The sequence below is a fragment of the Schistocerca nitens genome, chromosome 5 (assembly GCF_023898315.1).
Source record: "Schistocerca nitens isolate TAMUIC-IGC-003100 chromosome 5, iqSchNite1.1, whole genome shotgun sequence".
NCBI lineage: Eukaryota > Metazoa > Arthropoda > Insecta > Orthoptera > Acrididae > Schistocerca > Schistocerca nitens.
The window spans coordinates 791,428,986-791,450,782 of NC_064618.1; the positions used below are offsets into that span (position 1 = coordinate 791,428,986).

At 42.1% G+C, this 21,797-nt stretch overlaps 1 protein-coding gene across 1 annotated transcript in view; it reads right to left on the reverse strand.

Moving 5' to 3' along the window:
• Window positions 1-17,047, reverse strand: part of LOC126260721 (uncharacterized) — a 63,646-nt gene extending 46,599 nt beyond the window's left edge. Inside the window, exon 1 of the mRNA XM_049958058.1 lies at window positions 16,961-17,047. Within this exon, the coding sequence (XP_049814015.1) occupies window positions 16,961-17,047 (87 nt within the window). The remainder of the gene's footprint in view (window positions 1-16,960) is intronic.
• Between the last annotated feature and the right edge of the window lie 4,750 nt (window positions 17,048-21,797).

Here is a 21,797-nt window from a genome sequence, read left to right on the forward strand (position 1 = left end):
CCCATGCCCGAGGGAGTACTCGAACCTCCGCCGGGACCAAGCCGCACAGTCCATGACTGCAGCGCCTGCTGTACGCTTTCCTTCGTTTTTCCGATGTCTTCGCATTTTTCCTGTAGCCATTTCGTCTTAGCTTCCCTGCGCTTCCTATTTATTACATTCCTCAGTGACTTGTATTTCTCTATTCCAGAGTTTCCCGGAATATTTTTGTACTTCCTCCTTTCATCGATCAATTGAAGTATTTCTTCTGTTACCCATCGTTCCTTCGCAGTTACATCTACATCTACATCTACATCTATACTCCACGAGCCACCTTACGGTGTGTGGCGGAGGGTACTTATTGTACCACTATCTGATCCCCCCTTCCCTGTTCCATTCACGAATTGTGCGTGGGAAGAACGACTGCTTGTAAGTCTCCGTATTTGCTCTAATTTCTCGGATCTTTTCGTTGTGATCATTACGCGAGATATATGTGGGCGGTAGTAATATGTTGCCCATCTCTTCCCGGAATGTGCTCTCTCGTAATTTCGATAATAAACCTCTCCGTATTGCGTAACGCCTTTCTTGAAGTGTCCGCCACTGGAGCTTGTTCAGCATCTCCGTAACGCTCTCGCGCTGACTAAATGTCCCCATGACGAATCGCGCTGCTTTTCGCTGGATCATGTCTATCTCTTCTATTAATCCAACCTGGTAAGGGTCCCATACTGATGAGCAATACTCAAGAATCGGACGAACAAGCGTTTTGTAAGCTACTTCTTTCGTCGATGAGTCACATTTTCTTAGAATTCTTCCTATGAATCTCAACCTGGCGCCTGCTTTTCCCACTATTTGTTTTATGTGATCATTCCACTTCAGATCGCTCCGGATAGTAACTCCTAAGTATTTTACGGTCGTTACCGCTTCCAATGATTTACCACCTATGGCATAATCGTACTGGAATGGATTTCTGCCCCTATGTATGCGCATTATATTACATTTATCTACGTTTAGGGAAAGCTGCCAGCTGTCGCACCATTCATTAATCCTCTGCAGGTCTTCCTGGAGTACGTACGAGTCTTCTGATGTTGCTACTTTCTTGTAGACAACCGTGTCATCTGCAAATAGCCTCACGGAGCTACCGATGTTGTCAACTAAGTCATTTATGTATATTGTAAACAATAAAGGTCCTATCATGCTTCCTTGCGGTACTCCCGAAATTACCTCTACATCTGCAGATTTTGAACCGTTAAGAATGACATGTTGTGTTCTTTCTTCTAGGAAATCCTGAATCCAATCACAAACCTGGTCCGATATTCCGTAAGCTCGTATTTTTTTCACTAAACGTAAGTGCGGAACCGTATCAAATGCCTTCCTGAAGTCCAGGAATACGGCATCAATCTGCTCGCCAGTGTCTACGGCACTGTGAATTTCTTGGACAAATAGGGCGAGCTGAGTTTCACATGATCTCTGTTTGCGGAATCCATGTTGGTTATGATGAAGGAGATTTGTATTATCTAAGAACGTCATAATACGAGAACATAAAACATGTTCCATTATTCTACAACAGATTGACGTAAGCGAAATAGGCCTATAATTATTCGCATCTGATTTATGACCCTTCTTGAAAATGGGAACGACCTGCGCTTTCTTCCAGTCGCTAGGTACTTTACGTTCTTCCAGAGATCTACGATAAATTGCTGATAGAAAGGGGGCAAGTTCTTTAGCATAATCACTGTAGAATCTTACGGGTATCTCGTCTGGTCCGGATGCTTTTCCGCTACTAAGTGATAGCAGTTGTTTTTCAATTCCGATATCGTTTATTTCAATATTTTCCATTTTGGTGTCCGTGCGACGGCTGAAGTCAGGGACCGTGTTACGATTTTCCGCAGTGAAACAGTTTCGGAACACTGAATTCAGTATTTCTGCCTTTCTTCGGTCGTTCTCTGTTTCGGTGCCATCGTGGTCAACGAGTGACTGAATAGGGGATTTAGATCCGTTTACCGATTTTACATATGACCAAAACTTTTTAGGGTTCTTGTTTAGATTGTTTGCCAATGTTTTATGTTCGAATTCGTTGAATGCTTCTCTCATTGCTCTCTTTACGCTCTTTTTCGCTTCGTTCAGCTTTTCCTTATCAGCTATGATTCGACTACTCTTAAACCTATGATGAAGCTTTCTTTGTTTCCGTAGTACCTTTCGTACATGATTGTTATACCACGGTGGATCTTTCCCCTCGCTTTGGACCTTAGTCGGTACGAACTTATCTAAGGCGTACTGTGTACCTTCTGTGTACCTATGTTTTCCTTCCCAACTTCTGTAATGTCCGTTTTTAGAGATGTCCATTCCTCTTCAACTGTACTGTCTACTGAGCTACGCCTTATTGCTGTATCTATAGCCTTAGAGAACTTCAACCATATCTCGTCATTCCTTAGTACTTCCTTCTTTGCTTATTGATACTTCCTGGCTAATGTCTTAAACTTCAGCCTACACTTCATCACTACTATATTGTGATATGAGTCTATATGTGCTCTTGGGTACATCTTACAATCCAGTATTGATTTCGGAATCTCTGTCTGACAATGATGTAATATAACTAAAATCTTCCCGTATCACCCGGCCTTTTCCAAGTAAACCTCCTCCTCTTGTGATTCCTGAACACAGTATTCACTATTACTAGCTGAAACGTGTTACAAAACTCAATTACTCCTTGTCCCAAGCCCATATTCTCCTGTAACCTTTTCTTCTACTCCTTGCCCTACAACTGCATTCTAGTTCCCCATGACTATTAGACTTTCATCCCCCTTTACATGCTGTATTACCCTTTCAATATCCTCATACACTTTCTCTATCTCTTCATCTTCAGCTTGCGACGTCGGCATGTATACCTGAACTATCGTTGTTAGTGTTGGTTTGCTGTCGATTCTGATAAGAACAACCCTATCACTGAAATGTTCCCAGTAACACACTCTCTGCCCTACCTTCCTATTCATAACGAATCCTGCTCCCGTTATACCATTTTCTGCTGCTGTTGGTATTACCTTATACTCATATGACAATCTGACTAGAAATCCTTGTCTTATTTCCATTTCACTTCACTGACACCTACTACATCTAGATTGAGCCTTTGCATTTCCCTTTTCAGATTTTCTAGTTCCCTACCACGTTGGAGCTTCTGACATTCCACGCACGCCCCGACTCGTAGAACGTTATCCTTTCGTTGATTATTCAGTCTTTTTCTCATGGTCACCTCCCCCTTACAGTAAAGCTGCATGCCCTCGGGAAAAATTACGGCTGTAGTTTCCCCTTGCTTTCAGCCGTTCGCAGTACCAGCACAGCAAGGCCATTTTGGTTATTGTTACAAGGCCAGATCAGTCAATCATTCAGACTGTTGCAAGAATGGATGGTGTCTTGAAGGGAGGATATAAGATGAACATCAACAAAAGCAAAACGAGGATAATGGAATGTAGTCAAATTAAATCGGGTGATGCTGAGGGAATTAGATTAGGAAATGAGACACTTAAAGTAGTAAAGGAGTTTTGCTATTTGGGGAGCAAAATAACTGATGATGGTCGAAGTAGAGAGGATATAAAATGTAGACTGGCAATGGCAAGGAAAGCGTTTCTGAAGAAGAGAAATTTGTTAACATCGGGTATAGATTTAAGTGTGAGGGAGTCATTTCTGAAAGTATTTGTATGGAGTGTAGCCATGTATGGAAGTGAAACATGGACGATAAATAGTTTGGACAAGAAGAGAATAGAAGCTTTCGAAATGTGGTGCTACAGAAGAATGCTGAAGATTAGATGGGTAGATCACTGAATAGGATTGGGGAGAAGAGGAGTTTGTGGCACAACTTGACCAGAAGAAGGGATCGGTTGGTAGGACATGTTCTGAGGCATGAAGGGATCACCAATTTAGTATTGGAGGGCAGCGTGGAGGGTAAAAATCGTAGGGGGAGACCAAGAGATGAATACACTAAGCAGATTCAGAAGGATGTAGGTTGCAGTAGGTACTGGGAGATGAAGATGCTTGCACAGGATAGAGTAGCATGGAGAGCTGCATCAAACCAGTCTCAGGACTGAAGACCACAACAACAACAACAACAACAACCTCCCCCTTGGCAGTCCCCTCCCGGAGATCCGAATGGGGGACTATTCCGTAATCTTTTGCCAATGGAGAGATCATCATGACACTTCTTCAATTACAGCCCATATGTCCTGTGGATACACGTTACGTGTCATTAATGCAGTGATCTCCATAGCCTTTGCATCCTCATGCCGTTGATTCTTCCGTCTTTAGGGGCAGTTTCCCACCTCTAAGACAAGAGAGTGCCCTGAACCTCTGTCCTCTCCTTCGCCCTCTTTGACGAGGCCGTTGGCAGAATGATGGTGACTTCTCATGCCGGAAGTCTTCGGCTGCCAATGCCTTCGGTGATATTAAAAGCAAGGGTGATAACATTCAGAGTGCAACGGGAATTCCACTGTTAAATGCAGAGGAGAGAGGGGATAGGTGGGAAGAGTACATTGAAAGCCTCTGTGAGGGGGGAAGATTTGTCTGATGTGATAGAAGAAGCAACAGGAGTGGATTTAAAAGAGATAGGAGACCCAGTAGTGGAATCAGATTTAAAAGAGCTTTGGAGGACTTGAGATCAAATAAGACAGAAGGGATAGATAACATTCCATCAGAATTTCTAAAATCATTGGGGGAAGTGGCAGCAAAACGACTATTCACGTTGGTGTGTAGAATTTATGAGTCGGACGACATACCATCCGACTTTCGGAAAAGCATCATCCACACAATTCCGAAGACGTCAAGAGCTGACAAGTGCAAGAATCATCACACAATCAGCTTAACAGCTCATGCATCCAAGTTGCTTGCAAGAATAATATATCAAAGAATGGAAAAGAAAATTGAGGATGTGCTACTTGACGATCAGTTTGGTTTTGGGGAAAGGTAAAGGCACCAGAGAGGCAATTCTGACGTTGCGGTTAATGATGGAAGCAAGACTAAAGAAAAATCAAGACACGTTCATAGGATTTGTCGAGCTGGAAAAAGCGTTCGACAATGTAAAATGGTGCAAGATGTTCGAAATTCTGAAAAAAGTAGGGGTAAGCCATAGGGAGAGACGGGTCATAAACAACATGTACAACAGCCAAGAGTGAACGACCAAGAACGAAGTGCTCGTATTAAAAAGGGTGTAAGACAAGGATGTAGCCTTTCGCCCCTACTGTTCAATCTGTACATCGAGGAAGCAATGGTGGAAATAAAAGAAAGGTTCAGGAGTGGAATTAAAATCCAAGGTGAAAGGATATCAATGATGATATTGCTATCTTGAGTGAAAGTGAAGAAGAATTACATGATCTACTGAACGGAATCAAGAGTCTAATGTGTACAGAGTATGGATTGAGAGTAAATCGAAGAAAGACGAAGGTAATGAGAAGTAGTAGAAATGGGAACAGTGAGAAACTTAACATCAGGATTGATGGTCACAAAGTAGATGAAGCTAAGGAATTATGTAACCTAGGCAGTAAAATAAGCAATGACGGGCGGACCAAGGTGGACATCAAAAGCAGACTAGCAATGGCAAACAGGACAATCCTGGCCAAGAGAAGTCTACTAATACCAAATATCGGCCTTAATATGAGGAAGAAATTTCTGAGAATGTACGTCTGGAGTACAGCATTGTATGGTAGTGAAACATGGACTGTGGGAAAACCAGAACCGAAGAGAATCGAAGCATTTGAGATGTGGTGCTGCAGACGAATGTTGAAAATTAGATGGACTAATAAGGTAAGGATTGAGGAGGTTATGCGCAAAATCGCAGAGGAAAGAAACATGTGGAAAACACTGATAAGGAGAAGGGACAGGATGATAGGACATCTTTTAAGTCATGAGGGAATGAGTTCCAGAGGGAGCTGTAAAGGCAAAAACTGTAGAGGAAGACAGAGGTTGGAATAAATCCAGAAACTAATTGAGAACGTAGGTTGCAAGTGCTACTCTGAGATGAGGGGGTTAGCATAGGACAGGAATTCGTGGCGGGCCGCATCAAACCAGTCAGAGGACTGATGAAAAAAAAATGAAAAAAAAAAGTTGTTCAGGTGGCAACTGTTGTAAGTTCTGGTTAACAGCACGAGCGGTTTTCTTGGCAAATTCTCCAAGTGGAGTTCGCTTATTTTGTCAATGCCTGGCGTCTTACTCGCCTGTAGTTTCTTGATTCCCGTTCTTGCCTGACTTTGTGTAGTGAGTCTTGGACGCGATCTGTCGCCTGTTGCCATACTCCGGTTCACAAGCTGGTTAGAGGTATATTCGTTCTGTCTCTGGGCTAACATTGCCAAATCCGTTGTAACCACGCCGACCCTGCGATCGCTGCGGTATTATGGCATAAGCAAAAGAAAGACAGAAAGATTAACGTGCTATGCTAACTGGAAATTACAAATGTGTTGCCTTTGCTGCTCTCGTTCCTGTTGCGATTACTGGTAAGATTTGACGGCAATCTGCACAGAAGGAAATGGTACAACCGGCCATAGACCTATTCTGCTCTGTGAAACGCTTCAGCGGATATTTTATGGGATACCAGAACCTCATCCCAAACAATGGAAATGCAGTCCTGCATCAGTCACCACGATACTGTCCGCCCCTGGTAGCAGAGTGGTCAGCGAGACTGAATGTCAATTCCAAGGGCCTGGGTTAGTTTCCCGGCGGGCTCGGAGATCTTTTCCGCTCCGGGACTGGGTGTTGTGTTGTCCTAACCATCATCATTTCATTCCCATCGACGCGCAAGTCGCCGAAGTGGCGTCAAATCGAAAGACTTGCACCTGGCGAACGGTCTACCCGACGGGAGGCTCTAGTCACACGACAACAACAACCACTATACTTTGTTTTGAAATATTGTTGATGCTGTACAAGTCAAGTATCGTTCCCAAAGTGGCAGGGGATTTCAGTTCATCGCTGCTCAGCGAATTAGAACGATATATATATATATATATATATATATATATATATATATATATATATATATATATATATACTCCTGGAAATGGAAAAAAGAACACATTGACACCGGTGTGTCAGACCCACCATACTTGCTCCGGACACTGCGAGAGGGCTGTACAAGCAATGATCACACGCACGGCACAGCGGACACACCAGGAACCGCGGTGTTGGCCGTCGAATGGCGCTAGCTGCGCAGCATTTGTGCACCGCCGCCGTCAGTGTCAGCCAGTTTGCCGTGGCATACGGAGCTCCATCGCAGTCTTTAACACTGGTAGCATGCCGCGACAGCGTGGACGTGAACCGTATGTGCAGTTGACGGACTTTGAGCGAGGGCGTATAGTGGGCATGCGGGAGGCCGGGTGGACGTACCGCCGAATTGCTCAACACGTGGGGCGTGAGGTCTCCACAGTACATCGATGTTGTAGCCAGTGGTCGGCGGAAGGTGCACGTGCCCGTCGACCTGGGACCGGACCGCAGCGACGCACGGATGCACGCCAAGACCGTAGGATCCTACGCAGTGCCGTAGGGGACCGCACCGCCACTTCCCAGCAAATTAGGGACACTGTTGCTCCTGGGGTATCGGCGAGGACCATTCGCAACCGTCTCCATGAAGCTGGGCTACGGTCCCGCACACCGTTAGGCCGTCTTCCGCTCACGCCCCAACATCGTGCAGCCCGCCTCCAGTGGTGTCGCGACAGGCGTGAATGGAGGGACGAATGGAGACGTGTCGTCTTCAGCGATGAGAGTCGCTTCTGCCTTGGTGCCAATGATGGTCGTATGCGTGTTTGGCGCCGTGCAGGTGAGCGCCACAATCAGGACTGCATACGACCGAGGCACACAGGGCCAACACCCGGCATCATGGTGTGGGGAGCGATCTCCTTCACTGGCCGTACACCACTGGTGATCGTCGAGGGGACACTGAATATTGCACGGTACATCCAAACCGTCATCGAACCCATCGTTCTACCATTCCTAGACCGGCAAGGGAACTTGCTGTTCCAACAGGACAATGCACGTCCGCATGTATCCCGTGCCACCCAACGTGCTCTAGAAGGTGTAAGTCAACTACCCTGGCCAGCAAGATCTCCGGATCTGTCCCCCATTGAGCATGTTTGGGACTGGATGAAGCGTCGTCTCACGCGGTCTGCACGTCCAGCACGAACGCTGGTCCAACTGAGGCGCCAGATGGAAATGGCATGGCAAGCCGTTCCACAGGACTACATCCAGCATCTCTACGATCGTCTCCATGGGAGAATAGCAGCCTGCATTGCTGCGAAAGGTGGATATACACTGTACTAGTGCCGACATTGTGCATGCTCTGTTGCCTGTGGTTCTGTCAGTGTGATCATGTGACGTATCTGACCCCAGGAATGTGTCAATAAAGTTTCCCCTTCCTGGGACAATGAATTCACGGTGTTCTTATTTCAATTTCCAGGAGTATATATATATATATATATATATATATATATATATATATATATATATATATATATATATATATATATGCCGGCCGGTGTGGCCGAGCGGTTCTAGGCGCTTCAGTCTGGCACCGCGCGACCGCTACGGTCGCAGGTTCGAATCCTGCCTCGGGCATGGATGTGTGTGATGTCCTTAGGTTAGTTAAGTCGTTCTAAGTTCTAGGGGACTGATGACCTCAGATGTTAAGTCCCAAAGTGCTCAGAGCCATTTGAACCGAATCACTCTGCCTACTACTGAAAATCAGATCAAATTCCCTACAGTAGTTACTGAGATTTCTGATGGATTACGAATGCAGTGTACCTTTGTAACGGTAAAAAATATTTTTGTGTGATATAATTACAAAATAAACAGTTTTCTGATTTTCTCCCTTTACTCGTATTGTGAAACCTTATTCATTGGCAAATTTTATGATTCTACATCAATTGGAAATGTCCCATAGTTTTTTATGAGTGAGTTTGCGAGTATCATAAAACTTTCATATCTACTGATTGCAATGACTTAGAAATTTAAGCTTTGTACATCGCCAAGGGACCCTAAAAGTAAGTGACATGCATTTCAACCTTATGTCTCTACCCATTCTTGACAAAAAAAGGTCTTAATACGTGGATAGACAGACAAACATAAAAAAACTAACAATTTTCGGATTTTTATCTTGTATTTACACTACTACTGGCTAAATTTCATGATTCTAGATCATCGGGAAGTACCATAAAGGTTTTGATGAATGAGTTGGTGAATATCAAAATATATGACCTAAATGGCCGTATCCTTTGACTGCAATGGCGTAGAAGCTTAATTTTTTACATCTTGGTATACGGAATAAATTTCAGCTTAATACTTCTACCCACTCGCTAGAAAACGGGGTCTTAACAGGCAGGTGGACGCACCAACGGACAACAAACAGATCTTACATGTGTTACGTTATTACCTATTGAGGTACGGGACCTTAAAAAGACCATTTCCCGTTTATTGTCAGATACAATCCAGTAAAACTCACTTCGCGCAGGGTCTTGTGCAAAACATCTTTCTAACGTGGAAAATGAATATTTGATATTTGCAGCAAAAGGAATTTCTTTTAATATTTGCACGTTTGTCAAAAGATCGACTTTTCGAAACTTTCTATAATGCACGGTCGCTATTTTAATAGTGGTTTTTAATTTATTATTATTTTTTCTTTTTTATTATTTGGTTTTTAAATTATGATTAAATTTTATATTATTCTGGCTTTGGGTTATTGAATCTTCAATTAAATGAAGAAAAATTACGTACTTGAAAAATCATGTAAAAATACTTTTTTAATATTGAAAGTGAAATTTTTTTAGCCAGGCTCCTCTACCGGGATTGTCTGTTGGCAAATATAATTTTGGGACGTGATTTACGCCTAAAATCTATCGGATTTTGTTTTGTGAAAAGTGGAACTTTAAATGTAGGTTCTGTTCTGAAAGCAAACCAAACGTATTGCACACACCGGTGCCGTTAATACGCGATCAATCACTAACAGACATCCCCAGACAAAGTAAGCCATAATTTGACTATAAAATTCATGAAAACAGTTGAGGAAAAAAGGTATGATTAGTCGTAATAACAAACACATTGAAATTAAATAGTTATTATTACGCAAAATAAGCACAAATAACAAAACCTCTACATAACATTGAGCAAGCAATAACTTTTTTGACCGTATCAGACAATGGCTGATTAGGAAGAGAGAGAACAAAAGGTTGCCGGTCCTCGTTCACTTAAAATTACAGAGATATTAACTTCATTGTAATCACAGTGTCTTTTAAGCAGTGATAAAATCTTCTCAGCGGTACTGAGCGAAAACACAGTCACGAAATCCGTTAACACTTGGGGGAACATTACAATTCCTGGCGACATTCTTTTCGTTCTTCCTCGGTGATTCCAGTAACCATATCGTTTGTTTTGGCGTTCCCTTTTGAAATAACCCATCGTTGCAGCTTTCTCATAATGAATCCTCATATTACATAACATTTCATTTTCTGCTGTCTCCTTAAAACAGCTTCTAGTCATGTTAAAAACGACCACACGCGCTTCACTGCGCAAACACCTTCTCTTCACATTAGGAGCGGTTTCTCCACATATGGAAAGCTAAGCCATCTTCTCTGCTAATAAAATAGCGCACTCGCTGATTACAGCTAAGTCACTAATTAAGTTAACTAACTAAGTTAAATGTGTGAGGAAATTTCGGGTAAAGGTATGAAGTTCAGGGGAAAATGTAAGAGTATTTGTGTATGCTAAGTATTTATACACCAATCCGTGAGTTAATTACCTACATACTTATCGTTGTTAATACAAAAAAGCATTTTATTCTAAAGACAGACGCATTAAGAGCGGGAGTACAAACGCGTTGTTTGGGTACTCTTATCTCGATAGGAGGATAATAGTATACATTCAGCTGGGCAAAAATTTGCTTTTGAAATTCCTCAAGATTGATGACAGAGAAAGGTCTAACACTTTCATAAACGGCAAAATATTCAAGCTAACATTCTTTACACTTATCACCCTGCATCCACGCATCTGGCAAATGCAGTTTATCGAGATATGTTTTCTGAGGGACTATGACTGACCAACGCTAATGATACTGCACTCACACAGTCAGTTCATACGTATCATATCAGAAATCTGCACAGAGCGTTGATGTCACATCAAATATAACGACGTTGACAAATTTGATGTTGCTGAACACAGACTGATAAACAGACAATTATTTTGATAAACAGAAATCTTATCCCATGCATCTACCTACTGGAATTCTGTCTTCAGAGAAACCGTTGAGATCAGAATGTTCAGCAATATCTTTAGACGTGATAGCAGCCAGCATTTCATGCTGGAAGAATACAGAAATAAAATAATATAATAATGAAGAAATAATTGAATCAACATTGCTGGTAATATTCCTCCGTTACAGATATCGAAATAATTTCTGACAGTATATGGAGGATCCGTGACTTCGTAACGTTTCCATACAAAAATTCTGCCAACAAAATAAAGTACTATACGACCTATTCGCTGTGATGAATGCCAGCTTGCCCTAAATGTTAAAAAATGTAGCTTAATACAGATGAATAGGAAAAACAACTGTGTAAATTTCGAATAATTGGTGGTGCACTGCTTGTCACAGTCACGAAGATTAAATAACGTTGCAAAGCTACGAAATGGTGTGATCACGTTAAGATCGGTAATAGGGAAGGCAAATAGTACACTTCGGTTTATTTCGAGAACTTCAGGAAAATGTAGCGCATCTATGGAGGAGATGACGAATAGAGTCATTCTTGAGTACTGTTCGAGTGAGTAATTCGTATCAGATCGGATTAAAGGAAGACAGCGAAGCAATTCAAAGGTGTACTGCTAGTTTTGTTACTGTTAGGTTCGATCAACAAGCGAGTGTTGCGGAGATGCTTCGTTGTTTCAAACTGGAATCGCTGGAGGGAAGCCGATGGATGTTCTCTTCGCGAAACGCTATTGAGAAATGAGTAGTTCATTCCTGTTAGCTGCTTATAGTGTATTATTCTATCGTATTATAGACTTATTTGGCGTTATTGCCAGATTGTAGTACAACCTGCAATCAATACACAGAGTATAGACGTCATCAATTACATGGTAGTTTACATAGAATATGTACAAAGGTATACTTAAGTTGTTCATTTATATACTGCATCTGTGACTGGTCGCTGTTTACCTAGTGCCTGGTATTACAAACAATTATGCGTTTTTCATAAGATTTGACAGTTGGTTCTATTTTGACAGGTTATTAATTTGATACAGTTTTACTTACATTAAGTTGTTACAACGAATTTAGCTATATACTGGATTTGTATACTCTCGTAATTTTCTTGAATGATACGTATTTTTTGTAACATTTGACAGCTGCTTCTACATTGACAGCCTTACAGCTTAATCCAGAGAAGCTGCATGTGCACACTTTTTAAACATACAACATCTCTGGATCAAGGTGTAAGGTTGTCAATATAGAAACAGCTGTCAAATATTGCGAAAAATACATAATTTTTCACAATATAAGAAAATGGCTCTGAGCACTATGGGACTTAACATCTGAGGTCATCAGTCCCCTAGAACTTAGAACTACTTAAACCTAACTAACCTAAGGACATCACACACATCCATGCCCGAGGCAGGATTCGAACCTGCGACCGTAGCGGTCGCGCGGTTCCAGACTGAAGCGCCTTTAACCGCTTGGCCACACCGGCCGGCACAACATAAGACAGCCAGAAAATAGCGACGAGACAGAGCTGCAGTATGTACACACGTGATGAACAACTTAACGTAAGCACACCTTTGCACATATTCTATGTAAACTACCATCTACTTGACGACATGTATACTATGTATAATGACTGTACGTTGTACTATAAAATGGCATAACGCCGAAATAAGCATAGAGTACGAACGAATAATAAAATCTAACCAAGTAACAGGAATTAACTATTCATTAAAATATCATACTGTGACCCATATTGCACTGCAGGCTCTACGGTGCCGAAACTATTGAGAAAATATAGAGAATCTATCTTTGCGGCTGACTGCAGAACGATTCTACTGCCGCCAACATACATTTCACTTCAAAATCCTCGGAGAGAAGATAAGGGAAACTTGGGCTCGTTCGCAGGTATATTGATAGTCGCTTTTCCCTCGCTCCACCTGCGAGTGAAACAGGAAGGGAAGTAGAGGAAGTCATCGAATAAATCCGCATAACATTTATCCTAGACTTCGGAGTTAATTCGCTTATCGTTAATTCCTTGGCATCAGCTGTACTGGGTATAGCTCTAATACCCAATAGTGACATACGAAAATTTTGCCGGATCGAGAATCGAAACCGAATTTCCAGCTCATCGCGGTTGGTCCCCTTAACCACTTCGCCTCCCCGGACCGACGCAAACTTCCGTATCTCACACCGTCTACATCCTGTTATCATAGTCAATTAAATTCATCATTTAATTCTCGCCACATTACTTGGATTCCCGCAACAGGGAGAATGAGCCAACGAGGACTCGAGACCAATGCTGTTATCATCGCGTGCCCTTGTAGTCTGAATGAACAGGCACTGTTGAAGATAAAGGAAATTCGGGTTCGACTCCCTGTCCGGCAAAAAAAGTTCGTTATGTTATCATTTGGTAGTAGATATCTACCTAAAACAGCTAATGCCAAAGATATCACATTCAGCGAATTAATTTCGAAGTATTTCGTACAGTTGTGAATCGTCAACAGTGTCTGTTCTTTCAGACATACGTGAGCAAATTTATCCAAGAGGCAGTTTAAAAAATAACGAAACTGTACTAGTAGCGTCTGGAAAGTAAGATGATAATGAATCAGCTGCAGCTGTAGTTGTAAAACTACCGTAAACTACCATAAGTAAGTGTAGACTGCGGTAGTTTTCCTAGTAGGTTTGGTCACTTAAGGTCGCAAACACTTTACCTCTACGTTGGATGTGTTACATACCTAGGGTGTTACCTCATATCGATGGCTTTCTTTACGTACGCCATCAGTGTACTACTAGATTCCCCTAGGAACCGAAAGCGGTGAACAGGCTACAAGCTGAATAAGGATATATAAACGAATCTTTTTTTTCTTTTGCGTAGTTATCCTCCTGCCTTTTACTTAAGAATATCACTGACCTCAATTTGCAGTAGGATTTTGGAGCATGTACTGTACTCGGACATTATGAATCACCTTGAATAAAATGACTTATTGATACATAACCAACACGGAGTCATAAAATATCATTCTTGTGCAACACAACTAGCTCTTTATTCCAATGAAGTAATGAGTGCTGTCGACAAGGGATCTCAGATCGATTCTATATTCCTAGATTTCCAGAAGCCTTTTGATACCGTTCCTCACATGCGACTATTAATCAAATTGCTTGCATATGGAGTATCGTCTCAGTTGTGTGACTGGATTCGTGGTTTTCTCTCAGAGAAGTAACAGTTCGTAGTGATAGACGGTAAATAATCGAGTAGATCAGAAGTGATATCAGGCGTTCCGCAAGGTAGTGTCATAGGCCCTTTCTACTAAATACCTAGGAACTACAATTACGAGCAACTTAAATCGGAAAGGCCATATAAAAAATATTGTGGGGAAGGCGAAACAAAGACTGCGCTTTGTTGGCAGAACACTTAGAAGATGCGACAAACCCACTAAAGAGACAGCCTACATTACACTTGTGCGTCCTCTGCTGGAATATTTCTGCGCGGTATGGGATCCTTACCAGGTAGGATTGACGGAGGACATCGAAAAAGTGCAAAGAAGGGCAGCTCGCTTCGCGTTATCGCGCAATAGGGGAGAGAGTGTCACTGATATGATACGCGAGTTGATGTGGGAGTCACCGAAACAAAGGCGGTTTTCTTTGCGGCGAGATCTACTTACGAAATTTCAATCACCAACTTTATCTTCCGAATGCGTAAATATTTTGTTGACACCCACCAACGTAGGGAGAAATGATCATCATAATAAAATAAGAGAAATCAGAGCTCGAACGGAAATATTTAGGTGTTCCTTTTTGCCTCGCGTCATTCGAGAGTGGAATGGTAGAGAAGTAGTATGAAAATGGTTCGATGAACCCTGTGCCAGGCACTTAAGTGTGAATTGCAGAGTAACCATGTAGATGTAGATGTAGATGTAGATGTAAACAGTATTTATAGCAAAACTGAAATTGTCGATGTTTAATTCAGGTTTTATTTGAAAAACTCTTGATTGTTAACCAGAAACAGAGGGAAGTTGTAGTAAAAATACTTGAATACAATACAGATTTCTCATACGGCGGTAGAAAACGCAATTACTTCAACATAAATACAATATAAAACAATGCAAAACGAAAATATATCAAACGTCGCTACAAAACTTCGTCGAACTTCTATAAAAGCTTTCACGTCTATGGATATCAGGAAAATCTTGTCTTTGATCATGATAAAGAACATTCTATTGAGCACAAAATAACAACAATAATCACATATTTTTTATGTTTGTGCACGTAAACTGTACTTGCAGAAAAAGTACCTGTTTTGGCTACTTAAAAGTGCAGAAGTTACACGATTGACTAATTTTTATTACTTACGAGATGCAATTTATATTCTGTAAGAGTATAAAATGAACAATGAACGAACAATGAATAATGTGCACCTCTAACTATGTGCAAAACAAACTAAAAAGACAAAGAGAAGTTGTCGGCTCCCAGTCCCTGTCTTACACATTCATTTATGTTTCTTTCCTTCCATTTCTAGCAGTGATAATGGTAATCCTTACATTTACTACCCTACCCCCATGAACCATGGATCTTGCCGTTGGTGAGGAGGCTTGCGTGCCTCAGCGATACAGATGGCCGTACCGTAGGTGCAACCACAACGGAGGTGCATCTGTTGAGAGGCCAGACAAACGTGTGGTTCCTGAAGAGGGGTAGCAGCCTTTGCAGTAGTTGCAGGGGCAACAGTCTGGATGATTGACTGATCTGGCCTTGCAACACTAACCAAAACGGCCGTGCTGTGCTGGTACTGCGAACGGCTGAAAGCAAGGGGAAACTACAGCCGTAATTTTTCCCCAGGACATGCAGCTTTACTGTATGGTTAAATGATGATGGCGTCCTGTTGGGTAAAATATTCCGGAGGTAAAATAGTCCCCCATTCGGATCTCCGGGCGGGGACTACTCAGGGGGACGTCGTTACCAGGAGAAAGAAAACTGGCGTTCTACGGATCGGAGCGTGGAATGTCAGATCCCTTAATCGGGCAGGTAGGTTAGAAAATTTAAAAAGGGAAATGGATAGGTTGAAGTTAGATATAGTGGGAATTAGTGAAGTTCGGTGGCAGGAGGAACAAGACTTTTGGTCAGGTGAATACAGGCAATGGCAAGGAAAGCGTTTCTGAAGAAGAGAAATTTGTTAACATCGAGTACAGATTTAAGTGTCAGGAAGTCGTTTCTGAAAGTATTTGTATGGAGTGTAGCCATGTATGGAAGTGAAACATGGACGATAAATAGTTTGGACAAGAAGAGAATAGAAGCTTTCGAAATATGGTGCTACAGAAGAATGCTGAAGATTAGGTGGGTAGACCACATAACTAATGAGGAGGTATTGAATAGAATTGGAGAGAAGAGGAGTTTGTGGCACAACTTGACAAGAAGAAGGGACCGGTTGGTAGGACATGTTCTGAGGCATCAAGGGATCACAAATTTAGCGCTGGAGGTCAGTGTGGAGGGTAAAAATCGTAGAGGGAGACCAAGAGATGAATACATTAAGCAGATTCAGAAGGATGTAGGTTGCAGTAAGTACTGGGAGATGAAGAAGCTTGCACAGGATAGAGTAGCATGGAGAGCTGTATCAAACCTGTCTCAGGACTGAAGACAACAAGAACAACAACAACAACATTTACTACATTATTAGATCATTTGTGTAGTGTAGCAAAACTGGTGAACCGTAGTTTTGGTAGAACGCAACTCTACTTGCGGCAAGAGAAACTACCGGGAGCGTGGAGACTTGGTACTCACAAACGTCGCGAACCGCATGTCTTGTGGTGAGGCGTGCGTACTGCGTAGCTGCTGCGAGGCGTGTGCGGAGGCCGGCGCGTGGCCCATCTTTATAGCCGCTCCGCCCCCGCCGCCGCCGCCGCCGCCGCCACCACCCCCACGGGGCGTCAGCCGGCGCCTCTCGCCGTCCGCCTTTTTGCGGGCCGCTCACCGCCCGACAACAATACGGGAGGAGAGCAGAGGAGAGCACGGCCGAGAGCGCGTGTTTTTCGGAGCGCGGCGCGCGGCGAGAGTGGCCATCGCCGGCTCGGATGTCCGCGGGCTGCCGGTCGCTGTGCAATGCGATGCTTCTAGCGGAGCACCGGGTTACCCACTTGTCTGGTCACTTTCAGGCGGTGATTCACAAGTGCAGCGATAGGCAACTAGCAGTACGAAGGAAACACCGCGTAATACAGGGTCTCTCAAAAACATTCATCCGATTTCACGAGAAAGCACTTACTATATGAATTCCTTCACCAAAGAAGACGACGTAAGTATTCCTGAATTCCAACTAAGAACAACTGCCAAGATGAGGAACATAGAAGTAGATATCCTCGGTGTAACAAAGCAGCTTAAATCATCATGAGATTTTCACTCTGCAGCGGAGTGTGCGCTGATATGAAACTTCCTGGCAGATTAAAACTGTGTGCCCGACCGAGACTCGAACTCGGGACCTTTGCCTTTCGCGGACAAGTGCTCTACCATCTGAGCTACCTTGTCTCCGCAGTATCCTTTCTTTCAGGAGTGCTAGTTCTGCAAGGTTCGCAGGAGAGCTTCTGTAAAGTTTGGAAGGTAGGAGACGAGATACTGGCAGAAGTAAAGCTGTGAGTACCGGGCGTGAGTCGTGCTTCGGTAGCTCAGATGGTAGAGCACTTGCCCGCGATAGGCAAAGGTCCCGAGTTCGAGTCTCGGTCGGGCACACAGTTTTAATCTGCCAGGAAGTTTAATATCAGCGCACAATCCGCTGCAGAGTGAAAATCTCATTCTGGAAACATCCCCCAGGCTGTGGCTAAGCCATGTCTCCGCAGTATCCTTTCTTTCAGGAGTGCTAGTTCTGCAAGGTTCGCAGGAGAGCTTCTGTAAAGTTTGGAGGGTAGGAGACGAGATACTGGCAGAAATAAAGCTGTGAGTACCGGGCGTGAGTCGTGCTTCGGTAGCTCAGATGGTAGAGCAATTGCCCGCGATAGGCAAAGGTCTCGAGTTCGAGTCTCGGTCGGGCACACAGTATTAATCTGCCAGGAAGTTTCAGCTTAAATCACTTAATAAAGGCAAGGCCTCCGGTCCAGATTGTATACCAGTCAGGTTCCTCTCAGAGTATGCTGATAAAATAGCTCCATATTTAGCAATTATATACAACCTCTCGCTCACAGAAAGGTACGTACCTAAAGACTGGAAAATTGCTCAAGTCACACTAATACCCAAAAAGAGAAGTAGGAGTAATCCGCTGAATTAAAGGCCTGTATCACTAACGTCGATTTGCAGTACGGTTTTAGAACATATACTGTATTCGAACATTGTGAAGTACCTCGAAGAAAACCATTTATTGACACATAGTCAGCACGGTTTCAGAAAATATCGTTCTTGTGAAACACAACTAGCTCTTTATACTCTGAAGTAACAAGTGCTATGGACAGGGGATGTCAAATTGATTCCATAATTTTTAGATTTCCAGAAGGCTTTCGACACCGTTCCTCACAAGCATCTTCTAATCAAACTGTGTGCCTACGGAGTATCGCCTCAGTTGAGCGACTGGATTCGTGATTTCCCGTTAGAAAGGTCACAGTTCGTAGTAATAGACGGTAAGTCATCGCGTAAAACAGAAGTAATATCCGGCGTTCCCCAAGGAAGTGTTATAGGCCCTCTATTGTTCCTGATCTCTATTAACGACTTAGGAGACAATCTGAGTAGCCGTCTTAGATTGTTTGCAGATGATGCTGTCATTTACTGTCTTGTAAAGTCATCATATGATCAAAACGACTTGCAAAACGATGTAGATAACATACCTGTATGGTGCGAAAAGTGGCAATTGAACCTGAATAAAGAAAAGTGCGAAGTTATTCACATGAGCACTAAAAGAAATCAGCTAAATTTCGATTACGAGATAAGTCACACAAATCTGAGGGCTGTAAATTCAACTAAATATTTAGGGATTACAATTACAAATAACCTAAATTGGAACGATCACATAGATAATATTGTGGGTAGAGCAAACCAAAGACTGCGGTTCATTGGCAGAACACTTAGAAGGTGCAACAGGTCTACCAAAGAGACTGCTTACACTGCGCTTGTCCGCCCTATTCTGGAGTACTGCTGTGCGGTGTGGGATCCGCATCAGGTGGGACTGACGGATGACATCGAAAAAGTACAAAGAAGGGCAGCTCGTTTTGTACTATCGCGAAATAGGGGAGATAGTGTCACAGACATATTACGTGAATTGGAGTGGCAATCATTAAAACAAATGCGTTTTTCGTTGTGACGGGATCTTCTCATGAAATTTCAATCACCAGTTTTCTCCTTCGATTGCGAAAACATTCTGTTGGCACCCACCTACATAGGGAGAAATGATCATCACGATAAAATAAGAGAAATCAGGCCTCGCACGGAAAAATTTAAGTGCTCGTTTTCCCCGCGTGCCGTTCGAGAGTGGAACGGTAGAGTGACAGCATGAAGGTTGTTCATTGAACCCTCTGCCAGGCAGTTTATTGTGAATAGCAGAGTAATCACGTAAATGTAGATGTAGAAGACAAAATGTGATGTACGTCTTAACCTTTTACCTTGGCTCAAGTTATAGGTCTTGAGGAAAATAGATACCAGCAGCCGTAATTTTATTAATTATTTTATTTAGTTACCAGTTTCGGTGCCTTATTAGCACCATCTTGAGGCCCCTATACACGTAGCTAGCTAAGTCATCTAAATGTCTGTGGTATAATCTTCTCCATAGATGGGAACCCTTTACACCTCTGGCAATTGACAGTTGGCGTTAGACAGAGAAGTCTACTGTTACCAGTTGGACGTAGTGGTCCCTGTAATAGCACAGATGTTTGGATGACACATCTAGCTACGTGCATACGGGCTGAATATGGAGGCATCGAAACTGGTAACGTAATAAAATTAAGGTTTCTGTTATCTGTTTTCTTTAAATCTTCGACCAGCCGCAATATATTTACAGAAGATGGAATTACATAAACAAGTTATAAGTTTCCAGTTCACGTGTCTCTTGAGCGGCTAGCTAGCTTCTTTTTATTATCATTCATTTATTTATTTACTTTTGTTCTTGGGCAGCAAAGACCATACAGCAAACGGCAGTTGCAAAAGCGTCATATTAAAACAATTGCGATTTCCACAGTAGAACAAAACAACAAAAAGAGTTCGATGTACAAACATACGTTCTTAATGTAAAATAAACACTATTGGCGGTATAACCATAACACAGAAAATGCTTTACCATACTTACTTAGGTAAGTTACAAGCTGTCGCTGGTAAAGCTCAGAAATGGCAGTCCCATCACCAGTTTTACCTGAAAAGGACCCACACCACATTCAGTACTCAGTCTAGCCTCGGAAACAGGACGACTTACCGGAATATGACATGGGTAACAAATAGGAGCAAGAGAAAATGGTTTAATGGAGCTTGGAAAATTGCAACCTGTTCTTAAGGAAGTCGAATTAGCCAAACATTTGAAAGGAAAGGAAATAGATTTTACAGTAGTTATAGAAACAAAGATAACCCATCTGGAACTATAAATGTTGAACACTATATTATAATCTACAGCCAAGTAAAGCAAGAACTATGGATACGTAAATGAACGCATTGTACTACTAAGAATTAAAGGTCAAAGTGGCATCCTAAGAATAATAGCAACTTACGCCTCCGAAGAAGGAAAAATTGACACGTCCAAGACCTTTTACAAACCGTTACATGTGATCTTAAAGAGATACAAAAAAATATATTTTACTTACGGGAGATCTCAATGCTACAATTTGAAATATACCAATTCCAAAAAAAGTAGGGACATTTGGAGAAAAAAAAACGGAAAAATACTCAGAGATTTTGCTACCTTTAATCATTTAAAAATTACCAATACTTTCTTTAGGAAGAAAGACATACACAAATTTACCTGGTAGCAACAGGATATTGATCTATTATAGACTACATAACAATAAATTAGAGATACCCTGGACAGGTTAGAGATACCGCAGTTTATCGAGAAGTGGATACTGGATCAGATCACTTCTTATTGGTGTCAGTAATTGACTTCTGTGCAAAACCAAAGAAAACAATTAACAATCAACAGGAATAAAAACTTCTTAAAGTTTACACCTTAGAAGATAGCTCCATATCCAATCTCTATCAAAAGCGGATGACAAAACATTAGCAAATTTAGAAACGGTAAAACACTTGGAAAAATAATGGAAAAATTTAAAACAGACATAACGAGGTTCTGGAGAAGAAAAGGAAATACAGAAAAACAAGAAGTTTTCAAGACCTACGTAGACAATCCCACTAATAATAAGTATAATGAATACAAAGAGAAGAGAAATAACGCGAAATGCATAACTCAGAAAGTACACATAGAATCAAGGGAACGCTTCATTATTAACATAGAGCATGATTTGCATGGCAGAGAAACTATCGCTTATAAAGTGATGAAATCAGTCAACAGACAAGAAAAATGATCGTATACGTGTTGATAATATGGGAGAGAACGAATGGATAGCTTATTATAAAAAAATCATGGAAGGATGATACTTTAATTCAGAGATTACCTAAACTAAACAACACGAAAGGCCTGGACGTTATTGATATGAGAGAACTGACG